The sequence below is a fragment of the Pelodiscus sinensis genome, chromosome 6 (genome assembly GCF_052426305.1).
Source record: "Pelodiscus sinensis isolate ZL-2025 chromosome 6, ASM5242630v1, whole genome shotgun sequence".
In the NCBI taxonomy this organism is placed as follows: Eukaryota; Metazoa; Chordata; order Testudines; family Trionychidae; genus Pelodiscus; species Pelodiscus sinensis.
In genome coordinates, this window is record NC_143057.1 from 85,518,585 (window position 1) to 85,538,141 (window position 19,557).

General features: G+C 41.9%; 1 protein-coding gene across 2 annotated transcripts in view; it reads right to left on the reverse strand.

Annotated features, from left to right (window-relative positions):
- Positions 1-19,557, reverse strand: part of CERT1 (ceramide transporter 1) — a 130,042-nt gene that overhangs the window by 25,625 nt on the left and 84,860 nt on the right. Inside the window, exons 8-11 of one of the 2 annotated variants that reach the window (XM_006124266.5) lie at positions 16,171-16,263; positions 10,223-10,309; positions 2,875-2,967; positions 2,234-2,311 (exon numbers count right to left, since the gene is read on the reverse strand). In XM_006124266.5, coding sequence (XP_006124328.1) covers positions 2,234-2,311; positions 2,875-2,967; positions 10,223-10,309; positions 16,171-16,263 — 351 coding nt within the window. The remainder of the gene's footprint in view (positions 1-2,233; positions 2,312-2,874; positions 2,968-10,222; positions 10,310-16,170; positions 16,264-19,557) is intronic. The other variant, XM_006124267.5, reaches the window with a different exon arrangement.

Consider the following 19,557-nt stretch of genomic DNA (forward strand, 5'->3'; position numbering starts at 1 on the left):
TTGTTCCGCAACCCCAGGAGATAAGGAGTTTTTTAGATTTATTGCGTGGGTTATGTAAAATTCTACAAATGAAGAAGTTCCTGACAGTGAGAGGAATGTGCTCCACCTTTCCGGTTTACATAAAACATTGCTCTCAGGTTGTCTATAAGAACCTGTAAGAGCTCCCAGGTTGTCTATAAGAACTTACACACATGGAATGATAGGTGAATAGCCCTGAAATCCCTGATGCTGATGTGTAGCATGAGCTCTACTTGAGACCAGAGGCCAAGTTCCAAGGGACCTGAAGTGAGCTCCCCGGTCTACCATTGAAGTGTCTGTGATGAGAGACACTGATGATGGGGGTCTTGAGAATGAGACTCCTGCACATACTGCCAGAAGGTCAAACTACCAAAGGAGGGACAGGATCACAGATGGGGGAAATGGGACAACCATGTGTCATCAGCCTGCTGCATTTACTGACACCAACTATGCCTAAAGAGTAGAAATAGGGAGCCTGGAAATGAGTGAGAAATTTGATGCCTGATGATGGACTTCTTGTCACTGAATAGCCAGACTGGTCTTTTCTATCTGTTTATTAATTGGATGAATCAATTTAGTTTAATTAAAATTATTACAGTGCTTTGGAAAAACATTTATTGAAAGAGTTTATTACATATGCACATTTAATATTATGCTGTTTTTCAATTTTGGAAATGTTTTTCCTGGTTTGCACATTCTGAAAGAAGAGTCAGGTTTTCTTCCCGATGAACAGTAATGGAGAGCAGAGGGAAAATCTAGTTGTATGAATGGCAAGTTTGGGAATTCAGTAAGGTCTTCACTATTTTATCTTTCATTATTTTGAAGGTTATCGGCACTTAACTGTCTTCCAACATTTATAGTCTTCTATTGTAAAAATACAGTTTTCATCAAAACGCGTCTGTAGCCCATTCTTTAATTATTGTTATTAACAATATAAGGGCTAAGGTCCAGACCTTTTGAAGGTATTTAGGAGGATTTTGTGCTTAAGTGCCCAAACTTCCTTTGGAAATAAAAAAGGCCCCTAAATCAATTAGGCTATACAATGCTGAGCACAGCAATGTCTAAATCATGGGTTCCCAAACTGGGGGGCCATGAAGAAATTCCAGGGGGTGGGGGGAGAGAACGACAAGGCGACCCAGCCTCCCCCCCAGATCAAGTTTTGCTGCCCTGTTCAGTTCCTTTTTTGCTCAACAAGTTTTGCTACTATTTGCTGGGGGCGAGGGAAGGGGTGAGGGCTTTTCAAAAATCAAAAAGGAGGGCGTGATGTCAAAAAGTTTGGGAACCACTGGTCTAAATACTGTTAAATTTCACCCTGAGGGTCTTGGTATGGCTTATTAGCACATGTATACTGAGCAATTGTATGGTAGCTACAATTAAAACGGAACAGACTACATCACAAAGCAATTTGTCAGTTTTTTTGATCAAGTCATGCATTCATCCTTCTTTTGTTCAATTGTCAGAAGGGTATACTGTTATTACCTTAGGACAGCTTTTTCCATTGCTTCTTTCAACAGCTTGTCCCTTGAACACTTCAAGAGGGGCATTAAAAATGTTTGGCTTGCACATGCAGATCTACAAGTATATTTAGTTTGGTATTGCATGCCTTGGTCAATCTGCCACAAATTGATAATAAAATGTATTTAAAAAAAAAAAACTTTCCAAACTCAAACTGTGCATGCCCAATGAAGTATGGAATAAACTTTTAGTGCTGAATTACAAATAGAAAATCTCAGAGGTGCAAACAGTGCTGTTGGAATGTAGACAGATTTAGTTTCTTAAAGGTGATTGTAACAGCTATGTGAACTAAAAACAAATTGGGAAATTAAAAGCTATCAAATAAATGATTTACTTGCAAGAAAAGCAACTATCACTTTTAGTTAATTTATCTCTATCCCACCAAGTTTTATTTCACTTTTATTATTTTAAGTTATTACGTTAGAAATGAGGGATCTTGAAGTTGCACACTATTTATTTTTGTGCCAACTGCAATCCTTCATTGTTCCCCAGATTAAGGCCTCTACAAGAGTGATATGAATGCAAATAAAATGTAGACACACAATCTTTTGGTTCCACAGTGTGAACTCCTAGCTATGGGCCTATTTATAATTATCTAAAACAAGGTCAAGTGATTTACAGAAAAAAGAACCCAGGTTAGAGAGAAGATGAAATACAGCAAAAAAGATATATAAAGCCACTCTATATATTCTTACAATACCTGGGTGCTGAATCTGTGAACATCATCAGAGGCACTGACTAGATCAATGGAAGACATGGAGGAAGAGCGACTATAGGGCTACCAGAGACAGACAAAGAAAAAATCAAGTAATCAGAACAAAGGCACAACAGAGCTTTCAGTACCAACTTCCAAGCACAAGATAATGAAGAAAAGGAAAAACAAAAGCACCATAAGCAGCAAGCACAGCAGCAAAAGCTGATTTCATGCAACTATTTTATATTATACTCCCAAGACAGCCCTGAAAAAAGTAGCGTTTCCAGTAATACTGAAGGTGGTCCAAATCAACCCTAAAAGAAGCCCTAGCTTTTTTATTTTAACAAGTTTAATGATTTTATATGTAAGAAAAAGCATATTTAAACAATATAAAGTTTCTGGTGTTTTTTTCTTAATCTCATAAGATATGACAAGCTTGCTACAAACCAGGAATACTCTAAAATAGTCACCCAAACTTTTTCTCCAATCTTGGATACATCAAATGCTTATGAGTGACCCATTCAAAGTTACTAGAAACATCTACAAATTAGATCTCACCAATTCCAATGATTAATGCATCAGTTAGAATGGAAATAGTGATTTTATTCACAAAAAGTATTCTGAAAAGATCCTGGGAAACATCTCACCTTTTGGACAAATCTGTGAGTCCCCACCGCAGAATATCCATCACCAGAGGGTATTGATGTTGGCCAGTGTGATCGGACCTTCTCACTCTGTGACTAAAAGAAACAAGTTTAAGTTATTAGTACATAGCAGCTGTTTGGTGAAGTATTTAGTAGGTGGCAGTAGAACTGCGATATATGTAAGAGGAGGACTATATAGTCCTTTTACTGTATCACAGGTCACTTACTGTAACAGAAACTTCAGGAGACAACAGCAATTAGATTTAAGAAATGTGTATTGTGTATTGGATATACTTATTTGTATACGTTATCCACTTAAGTACAGCCAAGGTGAGTTTTCTTCTATTAAGAAATGCTTCGGTGATAATAGGAGAAGCAAACTATTCATGCTGTCCTGATGTATGACCTTTTTTATTGTGCCCATTTTTTCATACCAATTTTTTTTTTAAATAAAAAACCCAAAATGTTATTCACCCTATGGAGTAACTGTAATTCTTCAAGATGAGTGTTCTTATGTATGCTGTACCAGAGGGGTAGCCATGTTAGTCTTTGTGGATGTCTTTGCAGATACAGACTAACAGATTTATCTGGGTATAAACTTTCATGGGAGAAATCCCTGCCTACAAAAATCTTATGCCCAAATAAATCTGTTAGCCTTTAAGGTGCCACAGGACTCCTAGTTGTTTTTGCCCATGCATTGTTTTTCAGGTATACATGCATCTCTCAAGTTTTCAATAGGAAATTTTGAACTAGCAGTGTCCATTCGACCCACAGATGTGCTTTGTGTCTCCTTGTGGCAGATATTGAGGCTACATAAGTGGTGGGTGGGCGGGCAAACTGCCCTCAGGTCTCTGCTTCAGTTGTTCCCTAAGTGTTGACCGAAAAGAAGAGGCAAAGGAGAGCAGATAGCGAAGCACCCAGAGGGGTACACACTTCTTCCTCCTTTGACTAGTGTGCCTATGAGTACTTCATTTTATGTGTCTTCTGATCACTATTCTTAGAAAAAGGAAGAAGTTTTAGAACAAATTCCAGAACTGAAGAAAGCACTGCAGAACCCAGCACTGCATAGGACTGATGACAAGAAGCAGAATTTAAAGCTTTGAAAACATATAGTATGAAATCCAAGTAGTAGACCTATGTATCTCAGAAAAAGGAATGGTCTTCAAAAATGTAGCAAATGTTGCCTGCAATCTTGCTGAATGCATTCTAACCCCCTCCCCCACCCCCCAGGGGCGGGGAGGGGAACAGCTAAGCACTTGCAGACTCACACAGGTAGACAAATCCTCATACAACCTGACATCCATTTTCAAAAAGTCTGAGCAGAAATAGGTGCCTCTTCAGATCTATCAGTGAAGGATACAGAGAGTTTAAGCAGTCTCTTAAGCTGTTATGGTCTTATCCAGGTAGAAGGCAAAGGCATTTCTAACATCCAGAATATGGAAATAGGATTCTCGCTAAGAACTATGAGTTTCAGAAAAATATAGGGGTAGATGGACAGATTGGTTAAAATGAAAATCCAATTATAAAGTTTGATAGGAGCTTAGGATGAGGATGTAAAGAAACTTGATCATAAAAAGGTAAGGGGGAGGGAAACCTGCCATTCAATCTCCCTGACTCTATGAGCCAATGTGATGGCAACTAAAACAGTCAGCTTCATAGATAAATGAAGTAGGGAGCAGGCTGACATTGGTACAAATGGAGATTTTGAGAGATGGCTGAGAAACAGGTTGATGTTTCAAGGTGGGAAGAGATGTCTAATGTGGGGGGAAGAAATTACCTAGAACCTTACTGTCACGTTACCGAATTGGAGGGAAGCAGCCAGATTACTGCTGCACCCATAGATGGGGATGTTGGTCCCAAAAATGGTATAAAAGGGGGCCCTGTGGGGTGTTGAAGAGAAGCTTACTGCCTGCTGATCCTATGTACGCTAGTCATGTGATTGTATAATGTCTGTGTGTGTAGTTAGGAATCTGGAATCTGTGTGGATACTGAATATTTCTCTGCATGTGGTCGAGCATTGGGCAGAGCCCAGCCTATCGACATGCTAATTAGCAAGGCCCTGTGGGACAATGGCACTCAATGGGCCAAGGACACACCTAAAGAATGAGGGCTGACACCTGAGGGCTGCCAGCAGGGAACATAGGGATAGGCCACTGGCCAAGTGACCTGCTGCAACCAAGAAGAGACCAGGAAGGATGTATAAAGAGTCCATGCGGTCGACTCCATCTCGGTACTAAGCTTAGCACTTCATACCAGAGGCAGCAGTGCAGGGGTTGAAGAGCCAGGAAGAACTGTGGACCCATCTTGATCCTAGGATGTGCAACAAGGACTTTTAAGCCAGCAGCTGTAACATCTCTGCTAGAGCCTGCATCGAGAACTGGGAGATTTGATGCATGTAATGTACTATCCTTTAGCAACCTTACTCTCATGCTTTTCTTTATTGTAATAATAAACCATTAGATGTTAGATGCTAAAGGATTGGCTCAGCGTGATTTGTGGGTAAAATCCAGAGGGTAAATTGACCAGGGATCTGTGGCTGGTTTCTTGTAACTGGACAGAACTTGTTTGGGGTAGGTGGGATTGGGTTCTAAGACCCCCCCACTGGTGTATGAGGCCTGGGATCATTTGGGGCATGGATATTGGAGGAGTGTCAGAGGGGTTTTGCTCATGAGGCTTCAGGCAGGCTGCTGAAGCGCTCGGTGGGACTGGTTTGTGGCCTGTTTGGAAAGGTCACCAGTCTGGGAGCTGTAAGGAGCCTCGAATTTGAGCAATTCGCCCTGAGCGGACGCCCTCAGCTGTACCCAGACCCGGCCCGGCCCGTCACACTTACTATATCTGGATGATAACCAAGGAGCAAAAATGGAAAGTCCCTGGACAGGGAGATGAAAGGCTGATATGACAGGCAGGTGCACTTTGACCAAATAGATGGATAATCCGGGACTCTTCAGCTCCAGCAGATAATCTAGGATGAGTGAAATGTGAATGGATTCTAGCTGGAGGTAGTGATCACCATCCCAAACAGATGAATCTTTTCCATATTCGCAATAAGTAGGGCGGATTCATGTTTTTCCAGTGTTTAATGCCATTTGCTGCACTTCCATAAAGCTGGAAACTTGCAATCCTGAGAACCATCCAGGAGCCATGAGGTTGAGAACTGCTAGGCTGTGGTGAAGCACGTGATCCCCATCTTGAGACAAGTGATGACGAATGGTTGGGAGCTTGACTGACGGTTTAACACAAGTAGTTACATGTACCAAGCTTGCTAAGTGAGGTAGGTGGTATGAGAGTAATTCTGGCCTCATCCTGACTGATCTTGTTCAACACCCTTAGAATTACAGGTGCTGGGGGAAGGCATAGAAAAAAATGGTTATCTTCTTGTAATTGTTGTTCTTTGAAATGTCATATCCTTTCCAATGCAGGATGCACCCCCCCTGCATGCACAGAAACTGGAAGGTTCTTCCCCTTGGAAGTATCCACTGGGTCAGTCCCAGTACCTCCTGGGGTGGTACCTTCATGGCACTAGATTTAGCATCTTGCTGACCTGCCAAGCCCATGGTTCCTTCTTGGCGGCTGCTCCGAGAAAGGGGTAAGAAGGGTGGGTATTGGTAGACACATGAACAGTTTGTTCTGTACTCCGGGGAGGTACTATGCCTCCAGGTGTATTGAGTGAGCTATGCAAAAGTTAACACAATTTGCAACCTTCCTAGCACAGGGGAGAGAGCACCCTGTCTATTTATATACAACATCACTACTGTGTTGTCCATCATGACATACATATTTCTCTTCCAGATGAATTCAAAGTATGACATGCTAGGCATACCACTCAACTCTGAGACTGATGTGAAGGGAGCTCTGCCCAAGACCAGAGACCCTGTGTTGTGAGGTCTGTAAGTGTGCCCCTCATCCCAATGCCGATGAGTCCATCACCCATGAGGGGAACCCCTGCGGGCTGAGCCACCACAGGAGGGAATCGAGGATTGGTTGCAGTAGAGTAACAACTCTGTTACGACATCCTCAATTAGCCAGTACACTGACGCCAGCCACACCTGAAGAGGCCAAAGTCCGAGCCTGACATGTTGTACCACATAGGTATACCTGGGCATGTGTCTCAAAAGCTTGAGGCAATTCCTTGCCGGGGTGGTAGAGAACTACCTCAGGTTTCAAATGCCATCACTTAAGAGACTGAGAAACAACTCTGGGAGGTAGGCCTTGGCCAGAGTCAAGTCCAATTCCACTCCTATAAACTCTAACTTCTGAACAAGTAATAGGGTTGACTCTGCACATTCAGTAAAAGATCCAGGTCACTGAACATAGCCCTCATGAAGCTGACTTGCATTTCCACTTGTGCTTTAACCAGTTGTTGAGGTATGGAAACACCTGTACCTGTTGCTTGCACAGAAACACAATCATGACTGCCATGCACTTGGTAAATATTTGAGGAGCTGCTAACAGGCTGAATAGAAGAATGAGAATGGATAATGATTACGGTTTACCACGAACTTGAAATGCCTTCTGTGGGACTGACTGAAATATGAAAGTTAAGTGTCCTTCAAATCAAAGGTGGCATACTATTCTCCTGGATCCAAAGGAGGGATAAAAGGCGCCAAAAAGATCTTGAGAAACTTCAGCTGGCTTCATAAGTTTGTTGTGATCTTACAGGTCTAGGATTGGCCTGAGACCACCTTTGACTTCTATATTAGGAAATACTGGGAATAGAAGCCTTTGATTGGCAGGTCCTGAAGAACCTCCTACAGCATTAGGAGTGAGTGCACCTCCTGCATGAGAGGTTACTCATGATGGACAGGGAAGTAGGGTTAAAAGGGCAGAGTACCCAGTGATCCAATGTAACCTGAGCCCATGCAGAGTAGAGAGGGGACAGCTGGCACCTGAAGGTAAGGTGGGATGGATACAATGTCCGAGTTGGTCCAACACCCCAGGATGTACCTTCAAAAGGTCTGCTTCTGGCCAGATAATTATTTGGTCTCACCTGAGCCTGGACCTGATGATGGGTGAGGCCTCTTCCTATTATTCCTATTTTTTCCTCCAAGGAAAGTTTTACCTATGCTGAGACTGGTTAAAACAAGGTGGGGGCTGCAAATTAAAATATGTCTGCTAGTTAGCTGGAGTGTGGAGGCCAAAAGGACTTCAGGGTGATCTTTAAGTTCTTAAGGCTATGTAGTCAGGAATCTGTCTTCTCAGAAAAAGGCTGAACCCTCAAAGGGGAGATCTTTATTGTTTGCTAGACCTTCTATAGGAGCCCAGAGACTTGCAGCCAGGATCTATTTCTCACGGCTCTCTCTGAGGACATGGTGTGGGGTGCCGAATCCACCACATCAAGGACTTCCTGCAGTGAAGCATGGGCAACAAGTTTCCCTTCCTCCACTAGCAACGAGAACCCAGCTCTGGAGTCCTCTGGTGGTAACTCCATAAACTGGGCCATTGCTCTGCAGTAGTTGTAACTATCTTCTGAGGACAGCCTGGTGGTTTGATATATGGAACTGGATCCCTCCCAGTAAATTTTCCTCCCAAAGAGGTCCAACTTTTTAGGCTCCTGATTTTTTGGAGAGGGACCCTAGTAGCCCTGGCACTCCTGCTCATTCACTCTAGGTACTACTAGGGAATTTGGCAGTGGGTGAGTACAGACATACATGAATAAAGGATCTCTTTGTTCCTCATGGTTGTAGATGCTAAGGCAGCAACAGTATACCACATTGTTTTAGTCGTCTCCTGTAGGATCTGTTGACAGGTAGGGCAATAAGGGAGGGACCAAAGAAGTCAAGAATGTTCATCACTGGGTCTGAATACTTGACCACCTCCTCAGCCTGAATTTCCAGGTTTTGTAGCACTCTCCACATTAGTTGCTGAGACCTCCAAAGTCCTCCAGATCAGGCACCATTGAGGTTTCCTCAACTTCATCATCAAGCCAGGAGGAGGCGGCCCTCGCTAGTAGCAGATTCCTCTGGTGGAGGTCAAAGATCCACAATGCACATGTGAATGGTTAACCGGTAAGCATCATCCTTACCGGGTAATGCTTACCTGTTATGGTTAACCTGCAGCTCCTGGCCACAGTGGGCCTGGCCAGAGCAGCATGCCGCAGGCAGGGGTGCTCCAGCCCAGCCAGAGCAGCCCCCACCCATGGTGGGGGGCACTTCAGTCCAGAGGTAGTGGGAGCAGCCTCCCTGCCTCACTTGTTTAAGTGGTGAACTAGTTAAACAATGTTTACGGATTAACTAATTAATGGAATTTTACATCCCTAGCCCCTATATAATTTCCATCTGCCACAAGGAAGTAAAGGAAGCATGTGAGGTCTCAGTGGACATTAACAGCTAGAAATCATCTGATCTTCATGTGTACCTGAAGTGGAGCACCAAAAGGGGCCACTATTCAAAGAACTAGTAGGTATTATTTAGATTACAGGGTCTTTGGAGCACATATCCCTATAGCCTGGGGGAGGTATGTGCAGAGCCGACCCATCCATAGGATGAGTCGCCATGGCCATCTTGGGTCCTGCACTTTCAGGGGGGCCCCCACAGTGGCTACCCCAACCATCCTAGGGATGGGATAATCCCCCATACTCAGGTCCCATGGAGTCTTGGACAGGCTGGGGCCAGCAGGAATGGTCGGGACCCCTTGTATTCTCCACGGTGGCAGGAGTTGCAGGGAAGAAGAGCAACAGCAGCATCTACTCTGCTCCACTGCCATTTCCCAAACCAGCCCGAGCTAGGATTGGGGAACTCCACTTGTCACTGCCGCAGTGAGCTGTAGCAACCGGGCTGGCCTGAGAAATGGCGGACAACTGAAGCTGCCGAGTTGCTCTTCTTCCCTGAAGCTCCTGCCACCAGTGTCACCATCTGCTGCCTCACACCAGGACTCCTGGTAATCCCCAAAGTCTCGTCTCTCAGAGTAGGGGGCTTAAGAGAAGAGGTGTGATGGCAGGGAGAGGGTGGAGCATGGTCTGGACTTGGGAGAAGAGTACAGACACCCTCTCCTAGGGCCACGGGGACTCACGTGCCAGCAGCTTTGTGAAGGCCAGACTGTGGAACGGCTCGGGCTGCAGATGGCCTGTGCGCCCTGATTTTGAGACCCGTTCCTAACACAATGGGATCCTTATTCATAACATGGTCTCTGGGTGCTACGTATACCATACGTATTTTACTATATAAATTCTAAGGGTCAAACTTCTGTGTATACACCTGTGAGCAAATACCTACCAAGGTTAACAGGAGTTCTGTGAATGTATCCCAGGACAGAATTTGGACCATAAAAACTTAAAGATCTTTGGGTTGAAGTATGGTATTTTTTTAAAAATAGGAGCATAATTGCCTCTTAAAACATTTAGTAAAATTAATACCTGTTCTTCTATTTTATCCTGTCTGTCAAGAGCAGCTTCAACTGCATCAAAAAATTCTTCTTCATTAATCAGACTATTAGGACCTTCCTAAACCAAAACAGACAAACAGTTAAAGAAAATTGAGGAAACATGAATGTTACACTTCAGAAAACAGTTTAATTTAGAAAAATGAAAGTCAGCTAGTTTGATAAATTGCATTTATTTTTATCACTGAAAAGTTCTAATTTTATTTGCAGATGAAGCACAAAACAAATATACTTATGAACCCATTACACAAAAGCCATTTTTTACAATAGCAAATCTTTTTGCCATTACTTGAGTTGAACAAAATTCTTAAGAGTGGCATTTAAAATAAAGTACTAATTGGTAAAATAAAATAATACTCTGATCAATGCATTTAAAGAGCTATAATTTAAGAGCTGTAACACAAGCTAACAAAAGCCAGGAAATTCACACTTAAACCAATCAGACCCAATTTGGCCTAAAATTAAGGTTTTACATATTACTCACACATACAAAGTTTACTATTTGACTATTCTTTTACAAAGCCGAGACAAATATTTCCATACATTCTTGTGCAAATCCCAGTATAAAGTGTAATTTCAATTACTATTCCATTACAGGGATTTCAGCACATAGACAATGAAATATTAAGCTGTATTTCAGGCACGAAAAGTTGCGGACATACATAAAATATGTTAATTGTCCACACAAAGAAAAATGCAAAAAATAAAAATCAGCATGATAGTTTAAGTCTCAAAGTTCCCTCTTCTAAGCTTGATCACAAAATGTTATCTATTGTAGATTTTAAAGTGTGTGCATCTGTCTGTGTGTATATCTGAGTCCGTTTGTTCAAGAGCTCCTCAATGATAAGAGCTAGGACCACCAAATTGGTATGCAGCTTCCACTTATAACTTAAAGCAAAGCCAAGGTCTGGTGGTGCCAGGACAACATAATGTGTGTGGAATACGATTGTTTCTCCATAAAATGGAAAGGAAGAGGTGTTAGAGCAGGAACAGTTATATTCCTGAATGACCACTCGAGGGCAGTTAGCCCTACTGCTCCGGGGAGCAGCCACTGACCAGCAGCATGGCCCCTGCTACCCAGGCTGCCTGCTAGCTTCTCCCTGGAGCTGCCCCCAAGCCACCACAGTATACAGCTCCTGTTGCCCACACAGAAAAGCTGGCAGGCAAGCCTGCGTGCCCCTCACCATCTTGGGAAGAAGCCAACAGGTGGCCTGCATGGACCTCTCCCCTTCTACTCCTAGCCCCAAGGAGGAAGCTATGGTGTGGCCTGCACCACTCCCAGACAATGCTGGTTACTGATAAATGTATTTATTTTAAAATGTGATCATTACACTAGTCTTTTTAAGGCTAATCTGTTCTTCCTCAATTCACCCCTTATAAACACATACAAATATGACGTGCAAAATCTTGGACCCCTGCTATATCTAAACTGAAAGAACAGATTGTTTATTGATTCAAAAAGTTTGTTACTTTGCCTGTTAACTTTACACAATGAAATCAGTTTTACCGATGGCAGCTTATGAATACTCCAACTTTACTTGTTCTTGCATGAATCCATGTAATGGACTCTGTGGGTTAACGTATGACTTTTTATTTTACAGACTCACTATGGAGAAACTACTTCTCCATAATAACCCATACTGTAATGTTAAAGCCAATTCTGTGATCATTTTCAAGTGTTCTTCAGACAGGATAGTAAGAAGAACATATTAATAGCGTGTACTATTCTTCTCCCAGTGAAGAGTCTTCATGGAAAGTCTGATTTTTTTAACACTGTACACTGAATCATCTTTCTAAAATGGCTTGGGCCAGAAATTCAAAATTCATTTTTGTTCTTAAGTTTTACTAAGTGGACAGCCACTATGTTGGGGTCTTTAGCTGGTGGACTAAACCGGGGTGAGGAAGGAGACATGGGACAGACTGAGGACACAGCGTGGCAATGGCACAGAAAATGTTGGATTGAGGGACACAGAAGATCATGGGGTCATTCTAACCAGTTTCAAAATGAGGCAGTTCTGGGTCAAGATCAGAAGGTCAAAAGACTTCAGAAGCAGAGTGGAAACTTATTCAAAACAATGAACTGAACATAAGCCACTGAACACAAGCCACCGCCTGCAGAATCTGCAGATGGCCTGTAACTGCCTTTTGCTCTTCAGCTTTTCCTTTAAGAGGAATTAAGTGGATTACCTTCCTGCCCTACTCAATGGAGTAGGAGGGCCCCCAACTACCCACCCTTTCTTCTCTCTCATCTGGACTGGCCACTAGCAGTCTGAATTTTCCTCTGGCGAACAGACTAAAACATATGCAGAATGTATGCCAGCCACCCACTTGCAAAGGATTTTGGGACATGCATACAACCATTAAGAGATAATTGGAGACCAACCATCCATCTTGAAGAAATGCATTGAATTTAAGCAAAAAGTCACCAGTTTATGAAATCAGAAGACTGTTTCATATAGTAATGCACAAAAGCCCTTTGAACACCATTATTTGGTGTTATTGGCTAGTAAAAGCCACCCTGGGTCCGAACTACAGAAATTACAATATTTGAGACAAAGTTCAACCTGTGTTGTACTGGAATCTGCTGCAGCCTGTTAAGTTAATTTCTTTTCTTGTGATTCAGTCAGCTGACAAATTCATGACAGCTAGAGATATTTGGCAAACTGCTTTTAGAAGAGCTTAAGAAAGCAAATTCTTACTATAACTGGATGAAATTATGGTATCTTATTCTGTCCAATTTAACATGCAAGCAGGAAATACCCTCATGTGAGGACTGCCTGTTTTGTTATCCACTGAAAGGATGGAAGGTGTGTGGAAATCTATTTTCATCAGTCAGTTTTTGCAGCTGCATTAGATTAGTACTGCTATGTTTGTACTGGAACTCATGTAAGATCTATAAGGAAATATAGAAATCTTGTGACTAGAATCCAGACTATGGCAGTCCAAGCTATTTGGACACTATGTTCACTTCATTGGAAAGAGATTTGGCAGTTACTGGATGCCAGAGGAACTGAGAAAGATATCTTGTGAGGCTGTAGAAGTTGAGAATTTTATTACAAACTCAATGGATGCCTCTTCATATATACTTGCACGCTTTTTAGACAGCAATGAACAGCAAAGTTCTCATATTAGGAGATTTTAAAAATATTTCCTTATGGCAGTAATAAAAATGTTAGTTGGTGAGTGTTAAGTAAATTGTACCATTTTTCAAGTTCCAAATACCCTCAGAAACTTCACACATTCATCAATCCCTAAGGTAATCAATTTTTTTTAAATCTATAAAGCAACTTTTAATTCAAATAAGCATTATCTCAACATGAAGGTCTGATGGCTTGCAGAAATCCAGGAATTTTAGTTTTGAAATTTTTAGTTCTTATTAAATCAGTGCTAGATTTCACAGGAAAAGCTATGGTTGGAGGAGGCAGCATGGAGGAATATTGAACTGACTGAAGAAATGCACTGAAGCAATGAAATGACTATTTCTTAGGATTTTTTTTTTTAAATTCAGTACCTTTTAGTTGTTGTAAGTAAACAATCTATGGAAGTTTCCAGGAAAATAGGCAGACATTTTCAACTAATTCATTTCTTGTAATATTTACAAATATTATTAATGGATTTCAATAAAAGCCAAAATTCCTGACTACAATACATGTTAAAAGTATCAAAACATTGTCTTTGAACACCAACAGCATACCTTAGAGCTTGCACACACAAACTTAATGCATGGCAATTTGAGATATAAGGCTACACTTTAACTACCTTTTTGTGCACTAAAGCTAAGTTTATACTGTGCTGCAGTGTGAACTATAGGGCTGACCTATAGAACACACCAAACTGCTACAGTCTAATTGCTCTGGGAAGATGCTGATGCTGCAAACTAGAAAGGTACCTAAGTCCATGTTGAGCAGGACTACGTTAAAGTGAACGAGGTATCTTTTAGTTTGCATCTGCAGCATCCACATGGTGCACACTTCAATTCACATAATGATAGTCCCAACTGCAGGGCTATGTAGCTAAGTTACTGTGTTTAGAAAATCAACACTATGGAACTCGTAAGTGCACTGTAGTAAGATCCTATGGTGGCTTAATATGCAGCAGGGTAATGCACTTCAATTAGACTTCTATTACAGCTTGCCACTAACTTCCCACGTGGAGAAGCGTTTCATGGTTGAAAGGTAAGAAGTGTAACATGCATCAGTTCATTTCAAATTTCAAAGTTCAGATGGTGCTTACGGATAAAACAGCCCAGATCCTGGGGTGCAGTGCAACTGCTTTTTAATCACAAGACCACCTGATTGTGTCCCTAATAGGAAAGGAGAAGATACCTCAGTGTAGAGGAATCTTCTGCAGCATAAACATAGCAGAGCAGCTCCTTCAACACCCACACGCCCTACTGCTGACAGAAGGGGCATGGCTTGGGAAGGGTGGGGCAAAATTTGTTAAAACCTCCACTTGATACATAGAGCCCTGAATGGACAGAAATGTCTGTCCCCAGATGCAGATATCCGTGGATAGGCACCCGGCATGCGCAAGCCCTTTAAACAATGCCCCACTGGCCCATTGCCTAGGAGGCACAAGCCCTTTCGACTGCTTCTGTTCAAAGGGCTTGTGCCTGCTAGGCAGCTGCCAGACAGCAGGTTAGCAGCGGGGCTAAGGACTGCAAGTTGTGTTATATCAAATCTAAGCCTCCACCCCAGACAACTCTGGGAGGAGGCTAGCCCCTGGCAACCTCCACTCTGCTCCAGGTCCCTTCCATTGCCTAGAAGTCAGGGGGCAGGGACCTGAGGCCAAGCAAAGCTCCTGGTAGGGGAGCTCTCAACCCTGCCCCTTTTTCCCAAGGCACCGCCCCTCCAGGGTCAGCCTGCAGCCACTTCCGAAATTTCTGACATGCCCCCCCACTTCAAAAATTATTGACCACCCCTGATATAGGAACAGAAAGTCCACCTCTGTACTCCATCCTTTTATTAACTGCACTGTGTACGTCTGAACCACACAATAGCCGCTGAACCTAAAAAACCATATACAGAACAATTGCTTGGCATCTCGAATGAAATGTATTAATGCTTCATTTCTCAGTCAGGATTTGCACCTTTGTATTTACAAAATTGTGACCTATTTGGAAATGAAAGTGTTTGCGTAACCTATAATTGAACTTATCTGCACTATGGGTGCACAAGCTTCATAATATTCCACAAAGAGGTTTATGTCTGCAAAATTTGACCAGCTCCATACTTGAGTGGGAAGCCGCTTAGATGTTGATAGCTTAACTGAGAGAAGTTTTTAAGAAAGATGGGAATTGACAAACCAGTTTAAAGGGACACTAACAAATATAAAAATAATTGTTTACATTTAAATTAGATTAAGATATTTTACCAATCTTCAAGTTCAACTATTGTTTTTGCATCACATTTTTCTATTTCAATTTTTTTTTCTCTTACCAGTTCTATATAAGTGATGCATACAAAAAGGAAAAAAACTGATAAGAGGGCAGAGGCAAAACTTACTATCCATAAAGTGCTGTCAAATGTATGAAGCAAGCTGATTTTTTAAAAAAAAAATCTTTTCAGTGTTGTTCATAATACATATTTCAAATACAAAAATATCTGTCAGTCTCACTAAGTATACTCAAATGAACAAGATTCTCCTTTCTCTCATTCTCTACAACTTTATAGATTGAAACCCTTCCTCCAAGTTTCCCTGTTTGGAAAGTAAGTATTTAATGAATTCTGTTAAAAGTATTTAAATGAATATTGATATCAGTTACACTGGAAAGTCACATGGCTAAGTGTTTTGATACTTACACACACACACACACACACACACACACACGTACGTGTCACTGATGAAGGATACAAGTTAGTCATGAAAGGATTTAATCTATAAAAATATTACAGCAAAGAAAGAAATAAGCACAATGCATACCTCATAGTCTGGCCCTCCAAAATGACATTTTTTCTTAAGCTCTGTCATGGCATTTTTGTACGCTTCTTCTATTCTTCTCCTTTTCTCAATTTCCTATAAGAACACCATCAGATTTTGAAGCTATTTATCAGATATTATGAGAAAACATGATGAAAGATAGATGACCACTTCAGAACACTATGACTACACTATAGAGCTTACAAGTGCAGACACTCTAAGCCAAGGGTGGGCGATAATTTTTAGACGGGGGGGGGGGGAGAAGGAGAGGGGCCTTTAGAAATTTTTTAAGTGGTCCTGGTCTGCCCCAGAAGGGGCAGGGCCTCAGGTGGAAGGGGCACTGGCAGGACACTTCTGTGCTTTTCCATCCACTGACCCTGATTGGCCTGGGGCTGGGAGAGTGCATGAAGTCTTTGCCCCTGTTCCTCCTAGAGAGAACCACCAGCTGTTCTGAAGAGCTGGCAGTTCCCTCAATGTGCCCGCTGGGAGGAAACCTCAGGGCCTGGGGGCAGGGAGAGCATGGGAAGTCTCTTGCTCCCTACCCCCACCATGGAAGGGGGTGCCACACTTAAAGTCAACTGCCAGCTGAGTAGCAGCTAGTGATTAACTCTAAGCACCACATGCCTCTTGCAGGGTGGGAAGTGTGGAAAGTCTCCTCCCGCCCTGCCCCCATCCTGCAAGGGGCACGCAGCACTTTGACTCTAAGTGCCCCATACCCCTTATAGGGCGGGGGCAGGGCTGGAAGAGACTGTGCGCTAACCCCTGCCCCCAGGCTCTGATTGGCCTGGGGGTAGAGGAGCAACAGGGTGTCCATGGGCTGGATTAACCCACTCAGCAGGCTGAATCTGGCCCGCAAAGGCCCTTTTGCCCACCCTTGCTCTAAGTCAACAGATGAGAGCTCTCCCATCAACTTAGTCTAGCCCTTGCGAGCTTTGTTGGAGGATGACATAGCTCTATCCACAGGTTGGTATAATTTATGTTGCTTGGGAGTTTGTGAGAGACTTAGTTACACCTCTTACACCAACAAACTATAGTATGAACATAGCTTACGTATCTAATTCATTATTCTAGCCTTCAAAACAATGAGATTAAGACCACCTCTATTGCTTCCTTTAGTAAAGAGTGAATTTCTGTTTAAGAGCTTCTTGAGAGAGAACCCAGAAAAGAAAGGGGCATGCTCAAAATAAATGACTCTTTTTATTATGTTCATATCCTATCAATGGTAATATTTTCCAACTTATTAAAATGGAATAGATGGCCTCAAAAATGGAGGAAGGATCCAAGATTAGTTTGCAGCTCTCAATCTTGATGTTAAACTTGAGGATTAGCAAGAAGAAAAATTCTTTGGTGTCACCCTGGTTTGAAGGCTCACTTTCTACACTGTAGTTGAGAAGCTGTAGAATGCTACTGTAGATACTGAAATTTTCTGAGTATAATTTTGAAGACAACAAACAAGGTAAATAGTATTGTCTGATATCTAAAGGCACATGCAAGATTTCTTGCATTCAATGACTGCAAAAGACCTTAAGCCCAAGCCACTGATCTCATCTTTCATTTGCTCTTAGGACTTTGTCCATTTTAGAACTGAAGAGACCACTTCCCACAAATGGAAGATCCGTATTTTTTAATTTTGTTTCAAAGGGAAGAGAAGAAGAACATAATGGGTGTCCTGCAAAGAGTTAACAGTGGATACTGATCTTGATTGAAGCTACACCTGAAACTTCAAAGGATGCCTTAAGACTATACTTGGTCACATTCTGTCCTTCGATAGGAGCAGTGACTAATCTTGGATACATTTCAGGAATATTCTTTGTAAAAAGTGCCATTTTGTCCAAATGATGAAATTGGCACTGAGCCATGATAGCTTGACAGTTAGCATTCCTCATGATCAGAGGAGTGGGAAAAAAAACAGTTATCTTGCCAAAGAATTTAATATTTTCCCTTCTCTGTCATTAAGAATACAATGTAAATATTCAGATTTTAAACTTTTGTTCTGTTTGTAACAATGCAGAGGGGTTTTGTTTGTTTGTTTTAAGACAGTGATTGAGAGGATGATGGACTATTCCATACTGGCATCCCTGGTTGCCAGAGACCTTCCAAAATGTGCAAGAATATACCTTGTTAGAAGATGTAACACCAAGTATATCAAGGACAGGGTGGGGAGCGTCCTCTTACTGCCACGGATGGTATGTTTAGAATAGTACCCATTCTGTTGACTACAGTTCCTGAAATTAATCAGCATCTTCAGAAGGAGATCAAGCTGATACCAACATTTCTATCAGAAGAGGAGTCCACAGGTAACTCCTGTTCATGATGCTGAATGTCCAATTTGGGGTCAATCTCCCTCCTCCTCTTCTTTGTACAGTGTATCAGGAACAACAGTGCATTATTTATGTTTCACTTTCAGATCTCAGTCTAGTATTCAAGTTTCTTAGCTCTGTACAGACACCATTACCTCAACATAAAAATTACAATGTAGCTCTTGAAAAGGACTGATAGGGAAACAGAGGAGTCAGCCAGCACAACTATGGAATTCAGGATGGCATCCACTAACCCTGCTGATTGTTGTAGTCTGGTATCATGTAATCAGGATGATAAAGACATTTATGATAGTCTGCCTAAGAAAAATTATTCTTAGAAGGTAAAGGAAATGGCTGAATTTCTGGATAGACAGACTGATCCAGGTCTTCTGAATGCAGAACCCATCCTGTACTGACAGAAAGGACAGATGATACAACTTGAAGTAGGCATCAGCTACGAAGACAAATGAAAGAATATCTTGTATAGTTCTCCAATATTGGTGAGAAATCAAAAGGATCCTAAGGACATTGTTCTGAGTATTTGCGAAGTAACAATAGATGGAACTGGAAGTGATGAGATACTCTGATACAACGGTCTCCTTGGACCCATTGCTTGGGAATGTTTCAATGATATAAAGTCCTTAATGTCAGGATCCATAAATACACATGTCCATAATCTGAAGGATCTTATTACGCACCTGAATGGGAAATCTTCCCAAGCACCAAAATGTTTTTAGTTTTGACCTTTTTCCTCAGAACTAAGGGTCAGAAATCAACAAGGGCCTCAAACAAATTAAAAGCAAACTGTTTCAGTCAAAATGTACAGCTCTGGGAACGGGGATCAAAGATTTAGCCAGTTATTTTAGAATCAGAGCTCGGTGAAGCGAACGACCCTTTCAATACTGGTCTCTTTCTGCAATTGAAAATCCTCAGTTCCAGTTCAGGCCTCTGGTCTTTTTCCTCTCCAGAAGCTTTTAGATTTAGCATATAAAGCTTCTTGTAGTAATAGGGCTTGGAGTCTATTCTGCTTCTCTTTCTGAGAGAAGAAGTTAAGATGCCACACAAGGAGACTGAACCTCTCAAACATTCA